Consider the following 26,085-nt stretch of genomic DNA (forward strand, 5'->3'; position numbering starts at 1 on the left):
ATAGCAAACCTAAGCTCTGGACAGTTCCTGACACAGACAGAGGTGTCAGTAGAGAGCACTGTGGACAAGACAAAAAAGAAATTCAAAAAGAACAGAATTTCCTTGGTAGCATACAGCTGCTAAAAAGTACAGGAAGGGTAAAGATTTTTTAATAGAAGTAATGTACAAATCATACATGGCAAGAAAGAATACAAGCGCACTCACCACATTAGTTGCTCTTCAGATGAGGTTTATTCCATATCACAAACGGTGTGCAGGGAGACAGAGGTGGGGGAGTGTTCGTGGGGTACGGACCCGTCTCGTGCTTCAAGCGCTTCGTAGCCCACAAACACTCCCCCCACCTCTGTCTCCCTGCACACGGTTTGTGGTATGAAATAAACTAGGGATCGACCGATTATCGGTATGGCCGATATCTTCGGCCGATAATCACGATTTTGGGCATTATCGGTATCGGCAATTACCTTGCCGATAAGCCGATAATGCCCCGCACCGCCCCCACCGCACCGCGACCGCCCCTCCCCACCGATCCACCGCACCGCCCCCCCGTAGTGCTGGGCGGTATACCGGTATGGATTTTTGCCCATACCGCTATACCGGTCGGGCCCCTCCCCCACCCTCCGAGTCAATAAAAAAAAAATTTAACTTACCCGTAATGGGGTGGTCCGGGCCATCCATCCTGTAGTGTCCGGCGCCATTCCGGGTGGAGGGTGCACCGGTCCGGGCTGTCCTTCTTCTCCGTGGGTCCTCTTCTCCACTCCGGGCAGGTTCCCGCCTAGTACGCTGCATAGACGCAGCTACGCCGTGACATCAGGTGCGTCGCTGCGCACGGGCGTCACTGCGCAGCGGCGTCTATGCAGCGTACTAGGCCGGAGCCTGCCCGGAGTGGAGAAGAGGACCCCCGGAGAAGGACAGCCCGGACCGGTGCACCCTCCACCCGGAATGCAGGAAGGGAGGATGGATGGCCCGGACCACCCTGACAGGTAGGGGGGAGAGAAGCGGGTGGTGGTGGTGGTGGCGGCGGCGACGGCCTATGGCACCGCAAAAGCCACCGCAGTGCATTGATTTAAAGCGCCCGCTTTAAATCAATGCTCTGCAGCGGTGTCGAGGGGGGGATAAATAGCCGATAACTTATACCGGAATATCGGTATAAGTTATCGGCTATCGGCCCTAACCTCCACCGATTATCGGTATCGGCCCTAAAAAACCGATATCGGTCGATCCCTAGAATAAACCTCATCTGAAGAGCAACTAATGTGGTGAGTGCGCTTGTATTCTTTCTTGCTATGTATGATATACACCCTTGAACCACTACACAAGTTTAGCACCACCACCATCGCTCCATTTACCTGGCTGCTAACGAATGTCCAGGGAAGGATACTCCAGCAGGTGTACGCGAGCTGTGCCAAGTTGGCTATCTTTATTATAGACTAATGTACAAATCTGTTTAACTTTCTGGCACCAGTTGACTTATAAAGACCTAAAAAAAAAATGTTTTCCACTGGAGTACCCCTTTAATATCTTGCCCTCTCCATCCTACCCCGATAGGATTACTAACTGCCCCAAGTACAAGGCCCCGCTTACTATAATGTATCATGGGGTTTGGGAGTGATCTCACATGGCCGAGTATTGGGGACTTATACAGAAATACATCTGGGATCACGGGTGTGAATCCCATTTAAGCCTCAGTCCTTGTTATTTCATCAATTCTGCCCACCTGAGGAGAGAGGGGAAGGGGGGGTGAAATTTCCATGGTTCCTTCAAATAGTCCTTCTAGTGGCCTTAAAGGGGTACTCCTCTGCTCAGCTTTTGGAACAAACTGTTCCGAACGCTGGAGCTGGCGCCGGGAGCTTGTAATGTCATAGCCCCTCCCCCTCATGACATCACACCTCGCCCCCCTCCATACTCCATACAGGTGATGTGGTTCCTTGTGTTCATCGAGACCTGCTGACTACTTCCACATGGTCTCTTGCCTGGTTGGAGACTGAACCATCGCCTGGAGCGTCACCTCATATTATTTTTGGACGCTGCATATGTAAATGTATACTTGTGGGGAGGGGAATGCTGTTCTAGTCAACATTTCTGCTACCTCCTTCATGGTGACTTGGTTTTTGTTTTCTTTTTGGCTTTCTTGAAAATGTGTTTTGTTTCGTTGATTGAAAATTGTTTAATAAAAATATATTTCAAAGGATAGGGGAAAAGATGTCTGATCACGGCCCTGGGACCCCCACAATCTTTGTGCAGCACCCGGCATTTGTTTAGAACGCTGGGTGGGGGCGGTGAGGTTGTGATGTTACAAGGGATGTGGCAGTGATGTCACGACCCCGCTGCCCGATCCAAATGTTTGGAAAAAAATGTTCTGAGCGCTGGGGCAGCGGAGTACCCCTTTAATTCCTCTAGGGACTATTACCCCGTATGTGTATATATATATCCCCAATGATACGTAGTAATATGTAATAATTGCTGATATTTTGCATGGACAGACTGATTTACTCCGCGGGGTTTCAGCACAGCAGAAGTGTTGGTTCAGTGTGCACAGCAGTGTGGTGAGATGTATCCGACATGCTGGACTGTGGGAGCATAGATTGTCTTGTAGGAGGGAGGAAGCAGAATTATGTAAGAAGTAGCCTCTAAGGTGAAGAAGATGAGAAATGAAAGTATCTGAACCTAACCCCTTCCTCGTACTTGTCAGGATACTACTGTATATGTGGCTCACACATTGAGCGTCTGTTAAAACGTTCCAAAACATGGGTTAAAAAACTCTTTAAAGGAGTAGTCCAGTGGTGACCCAGTGGTGAACAACTTATCCCCTATCCTAAGGATAGGGGATAAGTTGCAGATCGCGGGGGTCCGACCGCTGGGGCCCCCTGCGATCTCCTGTACGGGGCCCCAACAGCCCGCGGGAAGGGGGGCGTGTCGACCTCCGCATGAAGCGGCGGCCGACACGCCCCCTCAATACAACTCTATGGCAGACCCGAAGCACTGCCTTCGGCAATCTCCGGCTCTGCCATAGAGATGTATTGAGGGGGCGTGTCGGCCGCCGCTTCGTGCGGGGGTCGACACCCGCTATCTGGCCGGAGAGCCGGGGCCCCTTACAGAGAGATCGCAGGGGGCCCCAGCGGTCGAACCCCCCGCGATCTCAAACTTATCCCCTATCCTTAGGATAGGGGATACGTTTTTCACCACTGGACTACCCCTTTAAACAAAATGGTCAGCAAGTTCACCCACACTAAACCCAATATACTGGGTTATAGTGTAGATGAACAGGAGTCCATACAGGGGTCACTTACATTTTTTGTTGGGTTGCTGCCGAGTTTTCGACCTGTAAAGTCCCGTAATTCACCCCCTTAGTTGCGCTCTGCAGGAGTGTTCCCTGCCGGCAGTCATACTTTGGGTCCCGGAGGAAGGTGCCTAAGCCCGCCCCCCCTTATTTGCATATGCATTTTCTTCAACTCCATGTCCTAGATGGAAGGATTAAGATTTTTTTAATAGAAGTAATTTACAAATCTGTTTAACTTTCTGGCACCAGTTGATTTAAAAAAAAAAAAAAAAAGTTTTCCACCGGAGTACCCCTTTAAGACAACTGACGAGTATTACCTTTTGAATGGACTGAGTGGTCGGTCACAGCTTTAATAAGGTAGTAATAACAAGGTAAAACACAACTGCTTAGCAGTTAACCATTAACTTTATCAACAATATTTAAATAACTTGAAATCAGGAACTTAACTTCTTGGCTGAGGTAGTATGGCGGCCGTCAGTATGCCCAACGTGCATGTAGCCATCAGCCTCCGCCATCCTCTGCTGATGATCTCTCCCGCCAACTGTGACTACAAAGAAAGGCAAAAGATACAAAAACAAAAAGGGTGCAACAAATACACAGCACACAATACAAAAGTGCGAACAAGACTCCAAAAGCGTCCCACAAAACTCAGTCAAACTTATAAAATTCTCTTCTTCTTTTTTTTGGGGGGGGGGGGGGGGGGACACTGGTAGGGCACAAAGAGGGAGAGGTGGGAGCTAAGCAACCTTTTATACCCAGAGGGAGGGGACTACAAGTACCACCCACCCCTTACACTATTGGTTAATCCCTCCGGTCGGCCCGGCCCCTTCGCTTAACCCCTGACTGCTCCACCAGTCCAGGCAGTCAAAGCTACCTATCCCTAAGCGGGCAGGTAACTCACAGTTTAGTGCATGGGCAGCAGGGCCTGGTGTTTGTACCTGAATCCTTTATGGCAGTGATCTCAAACTGTGGCCCTCCAGAGGTTGCAGAACTTAAACTTCCAGCATGCCCGGACAGCCAACGGCTGTCCGGACATGCTGGGAGTTGAAGTTTTGCAACCTCTGGAGGGCCACAGTTTGAGACCACTGCTTTATGGGGGTTTGTAGCTAGTAATGCTAAAGGGTCCGTATTGTTGGCACTGATTTGGAGCACTGTAGCTGGCACTGTTATGGGGGTTTGTAGCTAGTAATGTTAAAGGGTCCGTATTGTTGGCACTGACTTGGAGCACTGTGGCTGGCACTGTTATGGGGGTTTGTAGCTAGTAATGTTAAAGGGTCCGTATTGTTGGCACTGACTTGGAGCACTGTGGCTGGCACTGTTATGGGGGTTTGTAGCTAGTAATGTTAAAGGGTCCGTATTGTTGGCACTGACTTGGAGCACTGTGGCTGGCACTGTTATGGGGGTTTGTAGCTAGTAATGCTAAAGGGTCCGTATTGTTGGCACTGATTTGGAGCACTGTAGCTGGCACTGTTATGGGGGTTTGTAGCTAGTAATGTTAAAGGGTCCGTATTGTTGGCACTGACTTGGAGCACTGTGGCTGGCACTGTTATGGGGGTTTGTAGCTAGTAATGTTAAAGGGTCCGTATTGTTGGCACTGACTTGGAGCACTGTGGCTGGCACTGTTATGGGGGTTTGTAGCTAGTAATGTTAAAGGGTCCGTATTGTTGGCACTGACTTGGAGCACTGTGGCTGGCACTGTTATGGGGGTTTGTAGCTAGTAATGTTAAAGGGTCCGTATTGTTGGCACTGACTTGGAGCACTGTGGCTGGCACTGTTATGGGGGTTTGTAGCTAGTAATGTTAAAGGGTCCGTATTGTTGGCACTGACTTGGAGCACTGTGGCTGGCACTGTTATGGGGGTTTGTAGCTAGTAATGTTAAAGGGTCCGTATTGTTGGCACTGACTTGGAGCACTGTGGCTGGCACTGTTATGAAAGGTTTATCAAAACCTGTCCGGAGGAAAAGTTGCTGAGTTGCCCATAGCAACCAATCAGCTTGCTTCTTTCATTCTTAACAAGGCCTCTGCAAAATGAAAGAAGCGATCTGATTGGTTGCTATGGGCAACTCAGTAACTTTTCCTCTGGACAGGTTTTGATAAATCTCCCCTCCCCCTATGTGTCCTCTTTGGATGGTTTCTTATTTCTTACCTGTTTAGTTTGTCCCTTAGTTTTTTCCCTTCCTTTGTACCTAAGTAGGTGGTTTCCAGTGATGCCCATGTATTGTGTGTAGAAGCCCTCAAGCATATCCCTTGTTCTGTATACCTTTTCATTAGGTGATTTATGTCGCTGTCATCCTCTGTATAAAGGGAATTTCCTTGTAGCAGATCCCACTACATTATGTCTGATAGATTAAAGCAGAAGTTCACAATTGTTCACATAAAGGAACATTAAAGGGGTACTACCGTGCTGACAACTTATTCCCTATCTAAAGGATAGGGGATAAGTTGTCTGAGAGCGCGAGGTTCCGCTGCTGGGGACCCCCGCGATCTCGCACGCAGCACCCCTCTCTCATCAAGCCCCAGAGCGAACATAAATTCCAGGTCTGATGACTGCCGATCACGGGGCTGGAGTATCGTGACGTCACGGCTCCGCCCCCATGTGATGTCACGGCTCCGCCCCTCAATGTAAGTCTATGGCAGGGGGCGAGACAGCTGTCCCTGTCATCAGACCCGGAGCGGATGTTCGCTCCAGGGCCTGATGAGAGCAGGGTGCTGCTTGCGAGATCGCGGGGGTCCCCAGCGGCGGGACCCCGCGCGATCAGACAACTTATCCTCTATCCTTTAGATAGGGGGATAAGTTGTCAGCACGGTAGTACCCCTTTAAGCCCACAAGTGAGTCATAATGAATACAGTATATTTGTCTTTGCAGCTTTTTTTATTTATAATTCTGTTGGAAACAGACTGGTAGGAATCCTGCAGGGGCAGTGTTTTGCTGATCTTCAGCTGGTGACCGACCAAAGGGGTGGAGCTTAACAAAGAGGAGTGGGCTTAAAGGGGTACTCCGCTTGAAAAAAAAAATTCTGTCATCAGTGGATTAAAAAAAATGTTTTTCAGTGGAGAACCCCTTTAATAATAGGGGGCGAGGCTCATGCTGCAGCCAGTTGTCTAAAGAAAACCATACACATGAGATGACAGCTATACATCTTCACATACAGTGGGGCAAATAAGTATTTAGTCAGCCACCAATTGTGCAATTTCTCCCACGTAACCTCTTAAGGGTTCAGGGTTTTTCCGTTTTTGCACTTTCGTTTTTTCCTCCTTACCTTTTAAAAACCATAACCCTTTAAATTTTGCACCTAAAATTCCATATTATGGCTTATGTTTTGCTGCACGCTATTAGCCCTGGGTCCCGGCTTTCATTAGCCGCTGGGACCGACCCGCTATGACCGGGACCGGGCGCAGGGCGTATAGGTTTGCCCTGCATCCTTAAGAGGTTAAAAAGATGAGAGAGGCCTGTAATTTACATCATAGGTATACCTCAACTATGAGAGACCCAATGAGAGAAAATATACATAAAATCACATTGTCTGATTATTAAAGAATTTATTTGCAAATTATGGTGGAAAATAAGTAATTGGTCAATAACAAAAGTTCATCTCAATACTGTGTTATACAGTCATGGCCGTAAATGTTGGCACCCCTGAAATTTTTCTAGAAAATGAAGTATTTTTCACAGAAAAGGATTGCAGTAATGTTTTGCTATACACATGGTTATTCCCTTTGTGTGTATTGGAACTAAACCAAAAAAGGGAGGAAAAAAAGCAAATTGGACATAATGTAGCATAGTAACATAGTTCATAAGGTTGAAAAAAGACCAGAGTCCATCAAGTTCAACCTATAACCCTAATGAGTCCCTACGGAGTTGATCCAGAGGAAGGCAAAAAACCCTCATACTAGAGGTAGAAATTCCTTCCCGACTCCAAATATGGCATCAGAATAAATCCCTGGATCAGCGTTCTGTCCCTATAAATCTAGTATACATAACCATCAATGTTATTATTCTCCAAAAATCCATCCATCTTTTACAGAGTTCCACATGACCACCTCCTCAGGCAGAGAATTCCACAGTCTCACTGCTCTTACAGTAAAGAACCCCTGTCTGTGCTGGTGTAGAAACCTTCTTTCCTCTAGATGTAGAGGATGCCCCCTTGTTATAGATACAGTCCTGGGTATAAATAGATCATGGGAGAGATCTCTGTACTGTCCCCTGATATATTTATACATAGTTATTAGGTCTCCCCTAAGCCTTCTTTTTTCTAAACTAAATAACCCTAATTCTGATAATCTTTCTGGGTACTGTAGTCCTCCCATTCCCCATATTACTCTGGTTGCCCGTCTCTGAACCCTCTCCAGCTCCACTATATCTTTTTGTACACTGGTGCCCAGTACTGTACACAGTATTCTATGTCTGGTCTAACTAGTGATTTGTACAGCGGTAGACTTATTTCCTTGTCGTGGGCATCTATGCACCTATTGATGCAACCCATGATTTTATTTGCCCGACACTGGTCACTACAGCTAAATTTACTGTTAACTAAGACTCCCAAGTCCTTTTCCACGTCAGTCTTCCCAAATGTGCTCCCATTTAATACATAATCCCTGCCAGGATTTTTCTTCCCCATGTGCATTACCTTACATTTATCAGTGTTGAACCTCATCTGCCATTTCTCAGCCCAAACCTCCAACCTATCCAGATCCATTTGTAACAGTGCATTGTCCTCTATAGTGTTTACCGCTTTACAGAGTTTAGTATCATCTGCAAAGATTACAACTTTATTATTTAACCCCTCTACAAGGTCCTTAATAAAAATATTAACTAGAACAGGACCCAAGACGGACCCCTGTGGTACCCCACTAGTAACAGTCACCCAATCAGAATAAGTACCATTAATAACCACCCTCTGTTTCCTATCATTGAGCCAGTTACTTACCCACTTGCACACATTCTCCCCCAGCCCAATCCTTCTCATTTTATGTACCAATCTTTTATGTGGCACCATATCAAATGCTTTGGAAGAATCCAGATATACGACATCCAGCGATTGCCCCTGGTCCAGTCTGGAGCTCACCTCCTCATAAAAGCTGATCAGGTTAGTCTGACAGGATCGATCCCTCATAAAGCCATGCTGATATGGAGTCATACATTTATTTTTATAAAAATACTCCACAATAGCATCTCTTAGAAAACCCTCAAACAATTTACATACAGCAGAGGTTAAACTAACAGGTCTAACAGGAAGAATTTGTTTAATAACCCCTTAAGGACCACGGGTTTTTTCGTTTTTGCACTTTTGTTTTTCCCACCTCACATTTTAAAAACCATAACCCTTTCAATTTTGCACCTAAAAATCCTTATGATGGCTTATTTTTTGCACCACCAATTCTACTTTGCAGTGAGATCAGTCATTTTACCCAAAAATCTACGGCGAAACGGAAAAAAAATCATTGTGCGACGAAATTGAAGAAAAAACGCAATTTTGTAACTTTTGGGGGCTTTCGTTTCTACGCAGTAAATTTTTCGATAAAAATGACACCTTCTCTTTATTCTGTAGGTCCATACGATTAAAATGATACCCTACTTATATAGGTTTGATTTTGTCGTACTTCTGTAAAAAATCATAACTACATGCAGGAAAATGTATATGTTTAAAATTGTCATCCTCTGACCCCTATAACTTTTTTATTTTTCTGCATATGGGGTGGTATGAGGGCTAAGTTTGAAGTTTCTAGCGGTACCATTTTTGTAATGATCAGACTTTTTGATCGCTTTTTATTCATTTTTTCATGATATAAAAAGTGACCAAAAATGCACTATTTTGGACTTTGGAATTTTTTTGCGCGTACGCCATTGACCGTGCAGTTTAATTAATGATATATTTTTATAGTTCGGACATTTACGGACGCGGCGATACCACATATGTTTATATTTATTTTTATTTACATGTTTTTTTTTTATGGGAAAAGGGGGGTGATTCAAACTTTTATTAGGGAAAAGGTTAAATGACATTTATTAACTTTTTTTTTTTAACACTTTTTTTTTGCAGTGTTATAGCTCCCATAGGGACCTATAATTCTGCACACACTGATCTTATACCCTGTTCACTGCAAAGCCATAGCTTTGCATTGATCAGTGTTATCGGCGCTGCCGCGTGCTATTAGCCCCCGGGTCCCGGCTTCAGATACATACCGGGACCTACCCAATATGACGCGGGGTCACTGTGTGACCCCGCGTTATATGGCTGGAGCCGGCCAAGGACGTAAATATACGTCCTTGGTCGTTAAGGGGTCAATATATTAGCTTTTTCCTGATCCCCGTTTATAATTTCTTCCTCATAATTTTTTAAAGGGCCTACACTTTAATTTTTGACCTTTCTGCTATTTACCGTATTTATCGGGGTATACCACGCACCGGCCAATAACAGGCACCCTCTTTTTACCAAGGATATTTGGGTAAAAAAAGTTTTTTACCCAAATATCCATGGTAAAATGAGGGTGCGTGTGTGCGCGTGTATACCCCGATACACCCCTAGGAAAGGCAGGGGGAGAGAGGCCGTCGCTGCCCGCTTCTCTCCCCCTGCCTTTCCTGGGGTCTAGAGCCCTGCTGCCGGCCCTTCTCTCCCCCTGGCTATCGGTGCCGCTACCCGTTCTGTCCCCCTGACTATCGGTGCCGGCGCCCCATTGCCGGCGCCGATAGCCAGGGGGAGAGAAGCAGCGCCGACAGCCAGGGAGAGAGAAGGGGCAGCGGGACCCATTGCCGGCGCCGCTGCCCCGTTGCCTCCCCCCATCCCCGGTGGCATAATTACCTGTTGCCGTGGTCGGGTCCGCGTTGCTTCAGGCCTCCGGCGTGCGTCCCCTGCGTCGTTGCTATGCACTGCACGGCGCACTGACGTCATGCGCCGCGCCGTGCAGCGCATAGCAACGACGCAGGGGACGCACGCCGGAGGCCTGAAGCAGCGCGGACCCGACCCCGGCAACAGGTAATTATGCCACCGGGGATGGGGGGAGGCAACGGGGCAGCGGCGCCGGCAATGGGTGCCGCTGCCCCTTCTCTCCCCCTGGCTTTCGACGTCGCTTCTCTCCCCCTGGCTATCGGCGCCGGCAATGGGGCGCCGGCACCGATAGTCAGGGAGACAGAACGGGCAGCGGCGCCGATAGCCAGGGGGAGAGAAGGGCCGGCGGCAGGGCTCTAGACCCCAGGAAAGGCAGGGAGAGAGAAGCCGGCAGCGATGGCCTCTCCCCCCTGCCTTTCCTGGGGGTGTATCGGCGTATAACACGAACATAGACTTTAGGCTAAAAATTTTTGCTTAAAAAGTGCGTGTTATACGCCGATAAATACGGTATATAGTTAAAGAACATCTTGGGGTTAGTTTTACTTTCTTTGGCAGTGAGTCTTTCTGTTTCAATTTTTGCGGATTTTATCAGTTTTTTATATATTTTACATTTTTCTCTATAGCTTTTTAATGCTTCTACACTGTCGTCCTGTTTTAGTAGTTTAAATGCTTTATTTTTGTCATTTATTGCCCCCTTAACGTTCTTATTCATCCATATATGTTTTCTTTTATTTCTGACCCTTTTATTCCTGTAAGGTATATACATCTTACAGTGAGAATTTAAGATATTTTTAAAAGTCTCCCATTTAGTGTCAGTATTCTTGTTTTTGAGGACATTATCCCATTTTATATTGTTAAGGGCTTCTCTTGATTGAACTTTGCCTTCCTAAAGTTCATTGTTTTTGTGGCCCCTCGAGAGATTCCCTTCTTGAAGAACAAGTTATAATATATTATGATCACTAATTCCTAGGTGTCCTTCTACTTGCACATTAGTTGGCGCCCCCTCTTGTTGGGCTCTGCACCATTTGGGACAGATAATTGTCTTTAGCTATAGTCAGAAACCTGTTTCCTTTATGAGATTCACAGGTCTCAGTCTCCCAGTTTATATCAGGATAGTTAAAGTCCCCATTATTATCACCTCATTCTGATTTGCTGCCTTGTTTATTTGCCTCAGTAATTGATCTTCTGCCTCTTCCATTATATTTGGTGGCTTATAACAAACCCCTATCAGAATTTTTTTTTTATCTCCATATATTTCTACCCATAATGACTCCACATTATCGTTTCCCTCCCATATATCCTCCTGCAGTGCGGCCTTCAGACTGGACTTTACATAGAGACAAACTCCTCCCTCTTTCCGTTTTGTCCGATCCTTCCTGAATAGACTATAACCCTGTATGTTGACGCCCAGTCACAGCTATCGTCCAACCAAGTCTCTGTTATACCCACTATGTCATAATCCTCCTCAGACATTTTCAACTCCAGTTCGTCAGTTTTATTGGTCAGACTTCTGGCATTAGTCAACATGCAATTCAATGGTGTATGGTTTTTTCTTTTCTTCCTATGATGCCTATCCCTATTAACTATTCTAACCCCTCCCTCCGCTCCACCCCCCCAGGTACATTAATAAGTCCCCCCTCTCTATCTACACTATCTTCCCCTTCTATGTTGTGGGTTCCCTCCCCCCAGTCCCTAGTTTAAACACTCCTCCAATCTTCTAGCCATCTTCTCCCCAAGCACAGCTGCACCCTCCCCATTGAGGCGCAGCCCGTCCCTACGGTAGAGCCGGTATTTGACAGCAAAGTCGGCCCAGTTCTCCATGAACCCAAACCCCTCCTTCCTACACTAGCTTCTGAGCCACTTGTTTACCTCCATAATCTCCCGCTGCCTCTCTGGTGTGGCTCGTGGTACAGGTAATATTTCGGAAAATATTACCTTGGAGGTCCTCGCCTTAGGCTTGCGCCCTAAGTCCCTGAAATAATTTTTAAGGACACTCCACCTACCTCTTTCTTTGTCATTGGTGCCAAGTGTACCATGACTGCTGGGTCCTCTCCAGCCCCACCCAGCAACCCGATCCGCAATGTGCTGAACTCGAGCGCCAGGAAGACAACACACTGTTCGGCGATCCTGGTCTTTGTGACAGATCGCCCTGTTTGTCCCCCTAATAATTGAATCCCCCACTACCAGTACCTGTCTGGCCTGCCCTGTACTCCTCCCTCCCTCCTTACTGGAGCAGACCCCCCCACCCTAATCTGCCAAGCGGGCAAACTTGTTGGGGTGTGCCAGTTCAGGACTAGCCTCTCTGACTCTTTTCCCTCTACCCCGTTTTCTAACTGTAACCCACCTAACTGCCTGACTGTCCTGCACCTCCGTCCCACTATCCTCCCCCACCTCTACCCCAGAGAGTACTTGCTCAGTGAGCAGGAGACTCCTCTCTAGGTTGTCAATGCTTCTCAGTGTTGCCAATTGCTCCTCTAGATCCAGAATCTGGGCTTCCAAATGAACAACTCGCACACATCAATATGCACCCTCAAACTGCTGTTCAAGGATTGCATACATTGTGCAAGATGTACACTTGACTGCATTTTCCAACATGGAGGCCATACTAGATTTGGGGATTGCAAAAATTTACAGTAAAAAAAAAACAAAAAAAAATAACAATCAAATATTTCAATTAAACTCCCTGAATTTAAAGTCCCTTAATTTTAAGTCCCTCTCACTTTTATACTTACAATAACTTGTATATTTCACACTCTTGTATACATACACACAATCGCTAGCTCAAACAATTGCTAGTGTACTTGCTTTTATATTTACCACAATCCACCTCTCTCTTCCACTGCCTAGTGAATGCAAACTCCAAACTCCAAAAATGGGCTGGACAAAATTATTGGCACCCTTAACTTAATATTTGGTTGCACACCCTTTGGAAAAAATAACTTAAATCAGTTGCCTCCTATAACCATCAATAAGCTTCTTACACCTCTCAGCCGGAATGTTGGACCACTCTTCCTTTGCAAACTGCTCCAGGTCTCTCTTATTGGAAGGGCGCCTTTTCCCAACAGCAATTTTAAGATCTCTCAACAGGTGTTCAATGGGATTTAGATCTGGACTCATTGCTGACACTTCAGAACTCTCCAGCGCTTTGTTGCCATCCATTTCTGGGTGCTTTTTGATGTATGTTTGGGGTCATTGTCCTGCTGGAAGACCCAAGATCTCGGACGCACACCCAGCTTTCTGACACTGGGCTGTACAGTGTGACCCAAAATCCATTGGTAATCCTCAGATTTCATGATGCCTTGCACACATTCAAGGCACCCAGTGCCAGAGGCAGCAAAACAACCCTAAAACATCATTGACCCTCCACCATATTTCACTGTAGGTACTGTGTTCTTTTCTTTGTAGGCCTCATTCCGTTTTCGGTAAACAGTAGAATGATGTGCTTTACCAAAAAGCTCTATCATGGTCTCATCTGTCCACAAGACGTTTTCCCAGAAGGATTTTGGCTTACTCAAGTTCATTTTGGCAAAATGTAGTCTTGCTTTTTTATGTCTCTGTGTCAGCAGTGGGGTCCTCCTGGGTCTCCTCCCATAGCGTTTCATTTCATTTAAATGTGGACAAATAGTTCGCGCTGACACTGATGCTCCCTGAGCCTGCAGGACAGCTTGAATATCTTTGGAACTTGTTTGGGGCTGCTTATCCACCATCCGGACTATCCTGCGTTGACACCTTTCATCAATTTTTCTCCTCCAGGGAGATTAGCTACAGTGCCATGGGTTGCAAACTTCTTGATGATGTTGCGCACTGTGGACAAAGGCAAATCTAGATCTCTGGAGATGGACTTGTAACCTTGAGATTGTTGAAATTTGTCCACAATTTTGGTTTTCAAGTCCTCAGACCGTTCTCTTTTCCTCTTTCTGTTGTGGATGCTTAGTGTGGCACACACAGACGCACAATGCAAATACTAAGTGAACTTCTCTCCTTTTTATCTGCTTTCAGATGTGATTTTTATATTGCCCACACCTGTTACTTGCCCCAGGTGAGTTTGTTTCAAGCATGTAATGCTCCTTTAGGGTCTATTCACACGTACAGTATTCTGCGCAGATTTGATGCGCAGGATTTCAAGCTGTGTTCAGTTTACATTGAAATCTGCAGCAGAAAATCCTGTGCATCAAATCTGCGCGTCAAATCTGCACAGAATACTGTACATGTGAATAGACCATTAATCTTATTTTTCCACAATTTTGAAAAGGGTGCCAATAATTTTGTCCATCCCATTTTTGTAGTTTGGTGTGACATTATGTCTAATTTGCTTTTTTTTCCTCCCTATTTTGGTTTATTTCCAATACACACAAAGGGAATAAGCATGTGTATAGCAAAACATGTGTTACTGCAATTCTTTTCTGTGAGAAATACTTCTTTTCTAGAAACATTTCAGGGGTGCCAACATTTACGGCCATGACTGTATACCCTTTGTTGGCAATGACAAAGGTCAAACGTTTTCTGTAAGTCTTCACAAGGTTTTCACACACTGTTGCTGGTATTTTGGCCCATTCCTGCATGCAGATCTCCTCTAGAGCAGTGATGTTTTAGGGCTGTCACTGGGCAACAAAGACTTTCAACTCCCTCCAAAGTTTTTCTATGGGGTTGAGATCTGGAGACTGGCTGGGCCACTCCAGGATCTTGAAATGCTTTTAAGAAGCCAACTTCTTTGTTGCCCAGACGGTGTGTTTGGGATCATTGTCATGCTGAAAGACCCAGCCACATTTCATCTTCAATGCCCTTGCTGATGGAAGGAGGTTTTCACTCATAATCTCACGATACATGGCCCCATTCATTCTTTCCTTTACACGGATCAGTCATCTTGGCCCCTTAGCAGAAAAACAGCCTCAAAGCATGATGTTTCCACCCCCATGCTTCACAGTAGGTATGGTGTTCTTTGGATGCAAGCATTCTTTCTCCTCCAAACACGACGAGTTGAGTTTTTACCAAAAAGTTCTTCTTTGGTATCATCTGACCATATGACATTCTCCCAATCCTCTTCTGGATCATCCAAATGCTCTCTAGCAAACTTCAGAAGGGCCCGGACATGTACTGGGTTAAGCGGGGACACACGTCTGGCACTGCATGATTTGAGTCCCTTGCGGTGTAGAGTGTTACTGATGGTAGCCTTTGTTACTTTGGTCCGAGCTCTCTGCAGGTCATTCACTAGGTCCCCCCGTGTGGTTCTGGGAATTTTGCTCACCATTCTTGTGATCATTTTGACACCACGGGGTGAGATTTTGCATGGAGCCCCAGATCGAGGGAGATTATCAGTGGTCTTGTATGTCTTCCATTTTCTAATAATTGCTCCCACAGTTGATTTCTTCACACCAAGCTGCTTGCCTATTGCAGATTCAGCCTTCCCAGCCTGGTACAGGTCTACAATTTTGTTTCTGGTGTCCTTCGACAGCTCTTTGGGCTTCGCCATAGTGAAGTTTGGAGTGTGACTGTTTGAGGTTGTGGACAGGTGTCTTTTATACTGATAACAAGGTCAAACAGGGGCCATTAATACAGGTAATGAGTGGAGGACAGAGGAAACTCTTAAAGAAGAAGTTACAGGTCTGTGAGAGCCAGAAATCTTGCTTGTTTGTAGGTGACCAAATACTTATTTTCCCACATCATTTGCAAATAAATTCTTTAAAAATCAGACAATGTGATTTTATGGATTTTATTTCTCTTTATGTAGCTCTCATAGTTGAGGTATACCTATGATGACAATTACCGCCTTTCTCATCTTTTTAAGTGGAAGAACTTGCATAATTGGTGGCTGACTAAATACTTTTTTGCCCCACTGTATCTATCTACATCATATCTATCTCATATCTATCGATCTCATATTTATCTTATATCTATCTATCTATCTATCTATCTATCTATCTATCTATATATATATCTCATATCTATCTATCTCATATCTATCTCATATCTATCGATCTCATATTTATCTTATATCTATCTATCTATCTATCTATATATCTCATATCTATCTATCTATCTATCTCATATCTATCTTATATCCATCTATCTATATATCTCATATCTATCTATCTCATATCTATCTATCTATCTCATATCTATCTATCTATCTATCTCATATCTATCTATCTATCTATCTCATATCTATCTATCTATACAAAAAAGAAGGTTGCAGTAGCACTCATAGTCAAAAAATGGAGGCTCTTATCGCACTTTTCGATCAAAACGTGTCCCCCATGTGGAGGTGGCCTCATTTCGGATGGGACCCTAACACTCAATTCACTCACCACTGCTGGGCATATGGCCTCTGACTGGGGGACATGCCTGATCCACTATCAATTTAGAAAACCTCCTGTGAATAGGGAGGGGTGCACGGCTACAGAGGGGGCCACTACCCCTAAATTGCACAGCAAAAAACAAAAAGAAAAAAAGCCAGCACAACTACCTAATACACGGGTGCACGCTGCTGTGGCAAATGCAAAGTATACAAAACAGAAGGTAGCAGCAGCAGCACACATTGGTCAAAAAATCAGTGCACTTTTTGATCAAAATGTGTCAATCTACGAGTCTTATCTCAGCATTATTAATAGACTTCTTAGTCCCTCCATATATACTTATGTTCATGTCTTCTTTTTTTTTCATATTTACAGAACTCCCAGCACCAACTAATGTCTACATTGATTCCTACAATCTGAAGCATATACTGAGGTGGGATCCTGTGCAAGTGCCAAACACCTCGCTCCCTGTAATGTACCGTGTAGAATGTGAACTGTGAGTAATACATTACATACATAAATATATATCACGAAGCAAACACACGTTGTAGCTTTATGGGTTATAGCTATGTAAACTACAGAGTGGGCAATATAAATTGATACACCTTAATAAAATGGGAATGGTTGGTGATATTAACTTCCTGTTTGTGGCATATTAGTATATGTGAGGGGGGGAAACTTTTCAAGATGGGTGGTGACCATGACGGCCATTTTGAAGTCGGCCATTTTGAATCCAACTTTTAGTTTTTTCAATAGGAAGAGGGTCATGTGACACATCAAACTTATTGGGAATTGACTCCCTGACGAAGCAGGTAGCGAAACGGCGTAGGGGTTGTGTGTGGTCTCTCCTGTGAGTATAACGTGGTGATCCTGGATGCATTGTGGCAGCTTGTTTACCCTTTTTCCCTTCCGTGGGTCTGTTTATTTTCTCAGGCCTCAAACCAACACACTTTTGTTTCTAGGTTTCTGCAAGCTCCCACAATGCACCATTAGATCACTTGTACACGTTGTCTCTCTTCTCTTATTATCACAATTTATTCTTTGTTTGCCGTAGTGTGTGCATAGTGTGGCAGTGATTATACTGTTGTATATGTCACACTGGTAGAGAATAGCTTCTATTTGATCATTGCACATTTTTCTGGCTATTGCTGATTCTCATTATTTATGTCTTTTATTTCTCTTATATGTCTAATAAAGCTTGTCATTTATATACTTTTCATGTTTGGTGCTTTTATTGATAGGAGGTTGTGCTAAAGTGTTAAGCACCAAACGCAATTTACTTTTCTAATTGAAAAGCTACTTTGGTCACATATCTTTGGTTATTGGGAATTTCACAAGAAAAACAATGATGTGCTTGGTTTTAACTTAACTTCATTCTTTCATGAGTTATTTACAAGTTTCTGACCACTTATAAAATGTGTTCAATGTGCTGCCCATTGTGTTGGATTGTCAATGCAACCCTCTTCTCCCACTCTTCACACACTGATAGCAACACCGCAGGAGAAATGCTAGCACAGGCTTCCAGTATCCGTATACACTGCTATATACTACTATATACACCGCAGGAGAAATGCTAGCACAGGCTTCCAGTATCCGTATACACTGCTATATACTACTATATACACCGCAGGAGAAATGCTAGCACAGGCTTCCAGTATCCGTATACACTGCTATATACTACTATATACACCGCAGGAGAAATGCTAGCACAGGCTTCCAGTATCCGTATACACTGCTATATACTACTATATACACCGCAGGAGAAATGCTAGCACAGGCTTCCAGTATCCGTATACACTGCTATATACTACTATATACACCGCAGGAGAAATGCTAGCACAGGCTTCCAGTATCCGTATACACTGCTATATACTACTATATACACCGCAGGAGAAATGCTAGCACAGGCTTCCAGTATCCGTATACACTGCTATATACTACTATATACACCGCAGGAGAAATGCTAGCACAGGCTTCCAGTATCCATATACACTGCTATATACTACTATATACACCGCAGGAGAAATGCTAGCATAGGCTTCCAGTATCCGTATACACTGCTATATACTACTATATACACCGCAGGAGAAATGCTAGCACAGGCTTCCAGTATTCGTATACACTGCTATATACTACTACTATATACAGAAGCCTGTGCTAGCATTTCTCCTGCGGTGTATATAGTAGTATATAGCAGTGTATACGGATACTGGAAGCCTGTGCTAGCATTTCTCCGGCGGTGTATATAGTAGTATATAGCAGTGTATACGGATACTGGAAGCCTGTGCTAGCATTTCTCCTGAAGTGTATATAGTAGTATATAGGAGTGTATACGGATACTGGAAGCCTGTGCTAGCATTTCTCCTGCGGTGTATATAGTAGTATATAGCAGTGTATACGGATACTGGAAGCCTGTGCTAGCATTTCTCCGGCGGTGTATATAGTAGTATATAGCAGTGTATACGGATACTGGAAGCCTGTGCTAGCATTTCTCCTGAAGTGTATATAGTAGTATATAGGAGTGTATACGGATACTGGAAGTCTGTGCTAGCATTTCTCCTGCAGTGTATATAGTAGTATATAGCGGTGTATACGGATACTGGAAGCCTGTGCTAGCATTTCTCCTGCGGTGTATATAGTAGTATATAGCCGTGTATACGGATACTGGAAGCCTGTGCTAGCATTTCTCATGCGGTGTATATAGTAGTATATAGCAGTGTATACGGATACTGGAAGCCTGTGCTAGCATTTCTCCTGCGGTATATATAGTAGTATATAGCAGTGTATACAGATACTGGAAGCCTGTGCTAGCATTTCTCCTGCGGTGTATATAGTAGTATATAGCAGTGTATACGGATACTGGAAGCCTGTGCTAGCATTTCTCCTGCGGTGTATATAGTAGTATATAGCAGTGTATACGGATACTGGAAGCCTGTGCTAGCATTTCTCCTGCGGTGTATATAGTAGTATATAGCAGTGTATACGGATACTGGAAGCCTGTGCTAGCATTTCTCCGGCGGTGTATATAGTAGTATATAGCAGTGTATACGGATACTGGAAGCCTGTGCTAGCATTTCTCCTGAAGTGTATATAGTAGTATATAGGAGTGTATACGGATACTGGAAGCCTGTGCTAGCATTTCTCCTGCGGTGTATATAGTAGTATATAGCAGTGTATACGGATACTGGAAGCCTGTGCTAGCATTTCTCCGGCGGTGTATATAGTAGTATATAGCAGTGTATACGGATACTGGAAGCCTGTGCTAGCATTTCTCCTGAAGTGTATATAGTAGTATATAGGAGTGTATACGGATACTGGAAGTCTGTGCTAGCATTTCTCCTGCAGTGTATATAGTAGTATATAGCGGTGTATACGGATACTGGAAGCCTGTGCTAGCATTTCTCCTGCGGTGTATATAGTAGTATATAGCCGTGTATACGGATACTGGAAGCCTGTGCTAGCATTTCTCATGCGGAGTATATAGTAGTATATAGCAGTGTATACGGATACTGGAAGCCTGTGCTAGCATTTCTCCTGCGGTATATATAGTAGTATATAGCAGTGTATACGGATACTGGAAGCCTGTGCTAGCATTTCTCCTGCGGTGTATATAGTAGTATATAGCAGTGTATACAGATACTGGAAGCCTGTGCTAGCATTTCTCCTGCGGTGTATATAGTAGTATATAGCAGTGTATACGGATACTGGAAGCCTGTGCTAGCATTTCTCCTGCGGTGTATATAGTAGTATATAGCAGTGTATACGGATACTGGAAGCCTGTGCTAGCATTTCTCCTGCGGTGTATATAGTAGTATATAGCAGTATATAGAGAAGAGGGTTGCATTGATAATCCAACACAATGGGCAGCACATTGAACACATTTTATAAGTGGTCAGAAACTTGTAAATAACTCATGAAAGAATAAAGTTACGTTAAAATCAACCACATCTTTGTTTTTCTCGTGAAATTCCAAAAAAGTTTGATGTGTCACATGACCCTCTTCCTATTGAAAAAACTAAAGTTAGATTCAAAATGGCCGCCATGGTCACCACCCATCTTGAAAAGTTTCCCCCCTCACATATACTAATGTGCCACAAACAGGAAGTTAATATCACCAACCATTCCCATTTTATTAAGGTGTATCCATAGAAATGGCGCACCCTGTAGATTATATGAGATATTCCCAGACACATGTATGGACAGAAATCTGACAGTATTTATCTTAGGCTGGGTTCACACCACATCATCACATACGAAAACCGTATGCATTGATTCTCCATTGAAAACTGTAAGCCAAAAGATGCATCAGGTTGTGTCCGTTTTGCATCCTGTACAATTTTGTCAGTTTTTTTTTCCCACACCCAAAACCATAGCTTAACACGGTTTTGGTCCGGGTGAAAAACCGTATTGAAATGTATACTTTTTTTTAACATGGGAGTCAATGGGAACCGTACAGAACCGTATGTGCGTACAGTTCCATCTGGTTTGAACTATACAGTTTTGACTTTGCACAGTTTTTTTCTTGGAATTTGAATCAAACAAGTGAAACTTTATTCATAATGGAGTAAAAAGTTTAAAACGTATACGTTTTTTTTTTTAAACGGATGCAACTGGACATCATTTTTCAAACCGTATACGGATTAAAATTTGTACTCACGTTTCGATTAAGTTTAGTCAGGTTTTGATACGGGAACTGTATTGCAAAAACGTGGTGTGAACCCAGCCTTATAAAGTCTGAGGACTACCAGCGCTCATTCCAGGAACCTTCACAGGCGGAAAATGGATTTCTAAAGTGGGATGCCAAGGGGTTTGGCATATTATTTTTGTAATGTAAGTAATCCTGTGATATTAACCCCTTCCTTATCACAGATTAACAGATACCTGGTCCCCTGGCATGATGAAGATGTTACTATTGATTTGGATTAAAGAAGTGTTCTGGGACTTCTTCATGGATGGCCTATAATGGTGGGGGTCCGACACCTGTCACCACCACTGATCAGCTGTTCCATAGCCATGGTGCCCATATTCAAAGTAAACATTTCCATACACAGTGTAGCAGCCGTGTTGGGTTCCTACAGCTCAGCAAGTAAGTGAATGGGAGCCGAGCGGCAGTAACCCAACACAACCACTACACAGTGCATGGCGCTGTCTGCCTCCTGGCTCTGTTCACTGTGTATATGGAATTGGTGCATAATGGTGGCATAGACATTAAAGAGGTACTCCCTTTAAAGGGGTACTGCTCAGCGTTTGTTCTGAACGCTAGAGCAGGCACCGGGAGCTCGTGACCTCATAGCCCCGCCCCCTCATGATGTCACACCCCACCCCCTCAATGCAAGTCTAGGGGAGGGGGCGTTACAGCCGCCACGCCCCCTCCCATAGACTTGCATTGAGGGGGCGAGGCTTTGACATCACAAGCTCCCAGCTCCAGCGTTCGGAACAGTTTGTTCCAAACGCTGAGCAGGGGAGTACTCCTTTAAGCGCTGTCCAGGGCTCAAGTCCTACAGGGACATGTGGGAACTGAGTTCCTGCACTTTTTCCACAGCAGTAACACAATTCCCATTAGCAGACGTCCTGAAGGACCAGCCCTTGAGTGGAAATCTTGAATGAGTTTACACACTTTTTTTCTCGGGACTTGACCCCTGGCACTGTCCCAGTTATGGGAAGATTCTGGTGAAAAAATGAATAATGTTCATTCTTTTGGTGGAATCTAATTCCACTACAGATGTTCTGTACTTAGCACAATGCAGCAGAACTATATTGAGATCAATGGGATTCTGCTACAAGCAGAATTCTGCTCCGAATAGTAAAGAGCAATATTTTCATAGGGTGCATGGGCCCTAATAGTTTCTATGTCAACATTTTTCATTGGTGGTTCTTGTAGGTCTTTTTCCGCATAGTGACTTTAAAGGGGTACTCTGTTGCTAGACATCTTATCCATAGGATAGGGGATAAGACGTCTGATCACAGGGGTCCCGCCGCTGGGACCCCCCGCGATCTCCATGCAGCACCCGGCATTCTGAAAGTTATTTTGAGAAAGCCGGATTCTGAAGGCCGTCATTGTGATGTCAGGCCACACCCCCTCCATTAATGTCTATAGGAGGGGGCGAGACGACAGCCACACCCCTCCGATAGACATGAATGGAGGGGGCATGGCGGGACCTCACTACCACGGCAGCCCATACCCAGTGTTCTCAAAATAACTTTCAGAATGCCGGGTGCTGCACGGAGATCGCGGAGGATAAGATGTCTAGCAATGGAGTACCCCTTTAAGGTCATGTGTACATGGCATAAAATGTGTTAAATGTCCACCAGGAAAACACAGGTGGACATTCCGCACATTTGTAGGTCTGGTACTGTGCAGAATGGTAAAAGCCTATTTAACTCTTTGAATTCCAGTTTGTAACAGTAGCAAAAAGTGACAAAATACTTATGCAAGACACTACGTGAAAAACGAGGTGCATTTTGGATAGCATCATACTTTATACCAGGTGGGTCTCTCTGTCTATATTTTTCAGGGTGAGTGGCACACGTCTGATGTGTGAGAACATTACGGAGACACAGTGCGATTTCACACCCAAAGTAGAACATTTTTGGAGAGGTGTATATAAAGTTCGAGCTGAGCTGGGAGAGCACCAGTCTGACTGGGCCGAAGCTACAAATGGACTGTTTCAAGCAAGTAAACACAGTAAGCAATGGGGAAAAATAAAGAAAAATGTAAAAAAAAGGGGTACTGCGCTGGAAATAAAAAAAAAAAAAAAAAAATAATCAACTAGTGCCAGAAAGTTAAATAGATTTGTAAATTACTTCTATTTAAAAATCTTAATCCTTCCAGTACTTATCAGCTGCTGTATGCTCCACAGGAAGTTCTTTTCTTTTTGAATTTCCTTTCTGTCTGACCACATTGCTCTCTGCTGACACCTCTGTCCATTTTAGGAAGTGTCCAGAGTAGGAGTAAATCCCCCTAGCAAACCTCTCCTGCTCTGGACAGTTCCTGAGACAGAGGTGTCAGCAGAGAGCACTGTGGTCAGACTAGAAAGAAATTCAAAAAGAAAAGAACTTCCTCTGTAGTGTACAGCAGTATGTAGTATCTCTCAGAGGAGAGCGAAAACCACTCCCCCACTCCCCCTCCCTTCAGAATTTTGGTCTTTTTCTTCGCTGTCAGGACCAAAGAGCCCTGGATACCAGGGTTCGTTTTCAAAAATAAAGAGACAGAGACCCCTTGTGGCCATGTTTTTAAACATTTATTTCACATCTTTAGCAATAATTATTTTTTTATTAAGTATATTAGGAAAATGCTTCATTTTAAAGGAAGTATTAAATGGAAAAAGTTGTTTCTAACGATAGTACCGCATTAAAGGGCTTCTTTACTTTTGACAATCCCATTTAAGTAGAAAGATTCCCCTAAGGTGGTCTTGGGTTCCCCATCAATCAACTGTAATGTGTGCAGGAACCTGGCAGTAAGTGTTCAATTTCCCTGCAGCCCCCCGACAGGGGAATAGTGGGCTATGCTAGGTCTTCCAAATGCTCTTTGTAGATTCTTTCTGCTCTAGGTAATAGTTGAAGATCCTAAACAGGGACCCCCAATTATGTCAGAATTTCCTTTTTTTTTATATTATTGCCTCAATGATGTTTCCCTTTTGCCATATTTCCTTTACTTTTAAGTACTTTTGTCTTTTCTTTGTGTTGTCATTGCCCAGTCTGTTCTGGTACTTTAATCATAATTTATGTATTTTTCTGAATTGTAGCAAAAATTGGTCCCGTACAGTCCTTGACCCTGGTGGCCCACGGAAACACAGTGACGGTAGATTTTGCAGCCCCATTTTTAGCTATTCCAAAACCCTTCAAAATTGAATACTGGCTGTATTACGGAAAGGAAGGCACTGACGATAAGGTTGGTACTTTTGATCTCTTAAATAAATGTATAACCTGTAGAGGTATAACTAAGAGCCCAAATGCAAAATCTATAAGGCTGCATTCATACTACGTTTCGCCCATACGGGGACTGGATCCGGCTGGGGGATGGGAAAACCATTAGCTCCCATACCCCAGCCGGACCCGGACCCTATCTTATTCATTTGAATGAGACGACCGGAGTCAGATAGTGACTCTGGTCAGCGCAATTTTTCCCCGTATACAGTTTTCTGGCCGGAATGAAAACCGCAGCATACCATGGTTATCAGTCCGGCCAGAAAACCGGTTGCGGGGCAAAAATTAGTCGACCGGAGTCGTTTCCTGACTCCGGTCGGCTCATTCAAATGAATTAGATCAGGGCCAGGTCCGGCTGGGATACGGGAGCTAACGGTCTTCCCATCCCCCAGCCGGATCCGGTCCCCGTATGGACGAGACAAAGTGTGAATGCAGCCTAACAGGGCGTCATGTCTACCACGTGACATTTATAATACTTGTGTTTTCATATGGTGAAGATGTGCACTCCAGTCCCCTTGGACACCAGGGCCCCGGAGCAATTCCTACCTCGGAACCCTCTATAGCTTTACCCCTGATATCATGGTTATGAAGGGTCTTGGGGGGGTTTATATTGCCATATATAGAGTGTGGGAGAACCCAAATGGAGCATGACTAGGAGACCATTTAGATTATATTGTCTTTCACATACTGCACAAACTGTACTTAAAACAACCGCTATATGGTGCTCAAATAAAACCATAGAAGTGGCCAAATAATACTGTCAGTATTGAAATCAGTGTTTCCCAACCAGTGGACCTCCAGTTGTGGCAAAACTACAACTCCCAGCATGCACGGACAGCCTTTGGCTGTCCGTGCATGCTGGGAGTTGTAGTTTTGCCACAGCTGGAGGCACACTGGTTGGAAAACACTGATCTATCTCATGCCTATCATCTATCGATCTATTTATTTATCTATATACCCCCTAGATACCACGGTCTATCGCAGCTGTGGCATCTAGGGGGTTTGGACACCTGATATCCACAGTGCCACACAATTTGGGGTGTCATTGGGTTGTCAATGGAATCTGGTGGCCTTGCGAAGACCTCAATGCCTGCCAAGATTGAATTCCAATTATACTTTGATTCCATAAAAACTGCAGCTCACCCTGCAAAAAACGAGCCCTTACACTGCTCTGTAGAAAGAAAAATAAAACCTTTACAGTGATCAGAATAGGAAGATGCAAAGGAATTTTATTAAACTTAAAGAGTACCTGTCATGATTTTATACATTTTATAATCCTCCCAGGTCACTGCCCCCATCATGATAAACCACCCACTGCCTTTATTTTTATTATTTTTTAGTTTAATTTTCTACCTTGATATTATATTTATTATTTTTTCTGCTCAGTCTCAGTCAGATTCACAGACTGGGAAGGGGCGTTACCCAGCAGACGTGACATCATCTGAAGCCATACAGGGGAGAACTTCCTCCCTCACTCTGCTACACACAGCCCAGAGCAGTTCAGTGTGAGATGAGCTATGATTGGATAAGGCTGTACACACACACCCTCAGCACTCCAGACTGCATTTCCTGATTTTGGACTTCTGTCAGGCCAGCAGGAGTCCAACGTCTGTGCAAGAGATGGGGGGGGGGGGGGGGGGAATGTGCTCTGGACAAGTAAGGAGACACCTAGTGGCAGCTTTTTTTTTTTAAACACAAATAAAACATAGTGGCCCTCATTTTGTGGTTTTTATTTATTTATTTATTTTTGGCGCAAGATGTCT

The 26,085-nt window shown here is 44.4% G+C and overlaps 1 protein-coding gene and 1 long non-coding RNA gene across 2 annotated transcripts in view; one reads left to right on the forward strand and one right to left on the reverse strand.

The window, feature by feature from the left end:
* LOC130357114 (interferon gamma receptor 2-like) overlaps positions 1–26,085 on the forward strand; it is a 55,630-nt gene that overhangs the window by 16,951 nt on the left and 12,594 nt on the right. The window contains exons 2-4 of the mRNA XM_056559506.1: positions 16,772–16,892; positions 22,912–23,081; positions 24,142–24,287. Of these exons, the coding sequence (XP_056415481.1) occupies positions 16,772–16,892; positions 22,912–23,081; positions 24,142–24,287 (437 nt within the window). The remainder of the gene's footprint in view (positions 1–16,771; positions 16,893–22,911; positions 23,082–24,141; positions 24,288–26,085) is intronic.
* The window catches only part of LOC130357115 (uncharacterized), a 45,601-nt gene continuing 22,828 nt past the window's right edge, over positions 3,313–26,085 (reverse strand). Inside the window, exons 2-3 of the long non-coding RNA XR_008889111.1 lie at positions 3,595–3,824; positions 3,313–3,458 (exon numbers count right to left, since the gene is read on the reverse strand). This is a non-coding gene — a long non-coding RNA (uncharacterized LOC130357115). The remainder of the gene's footprint in view (positions 3,459–3,594; positions 3,825–26,085) is intronic.

This window comes from Hyla sarda, chromosome 2 (genome assembly GCF_029499605.1).
Source record: "Hyla sarda isolate aHylSar1 chromosome 2, aHylSar1.hap1, whole genome shotgun sequence".
Lineage (NCBI taxonomy): Eukaryota > Metazoa > Chordata > Amphibia > Anura > Hylidae > Hyla > Hyla sarda.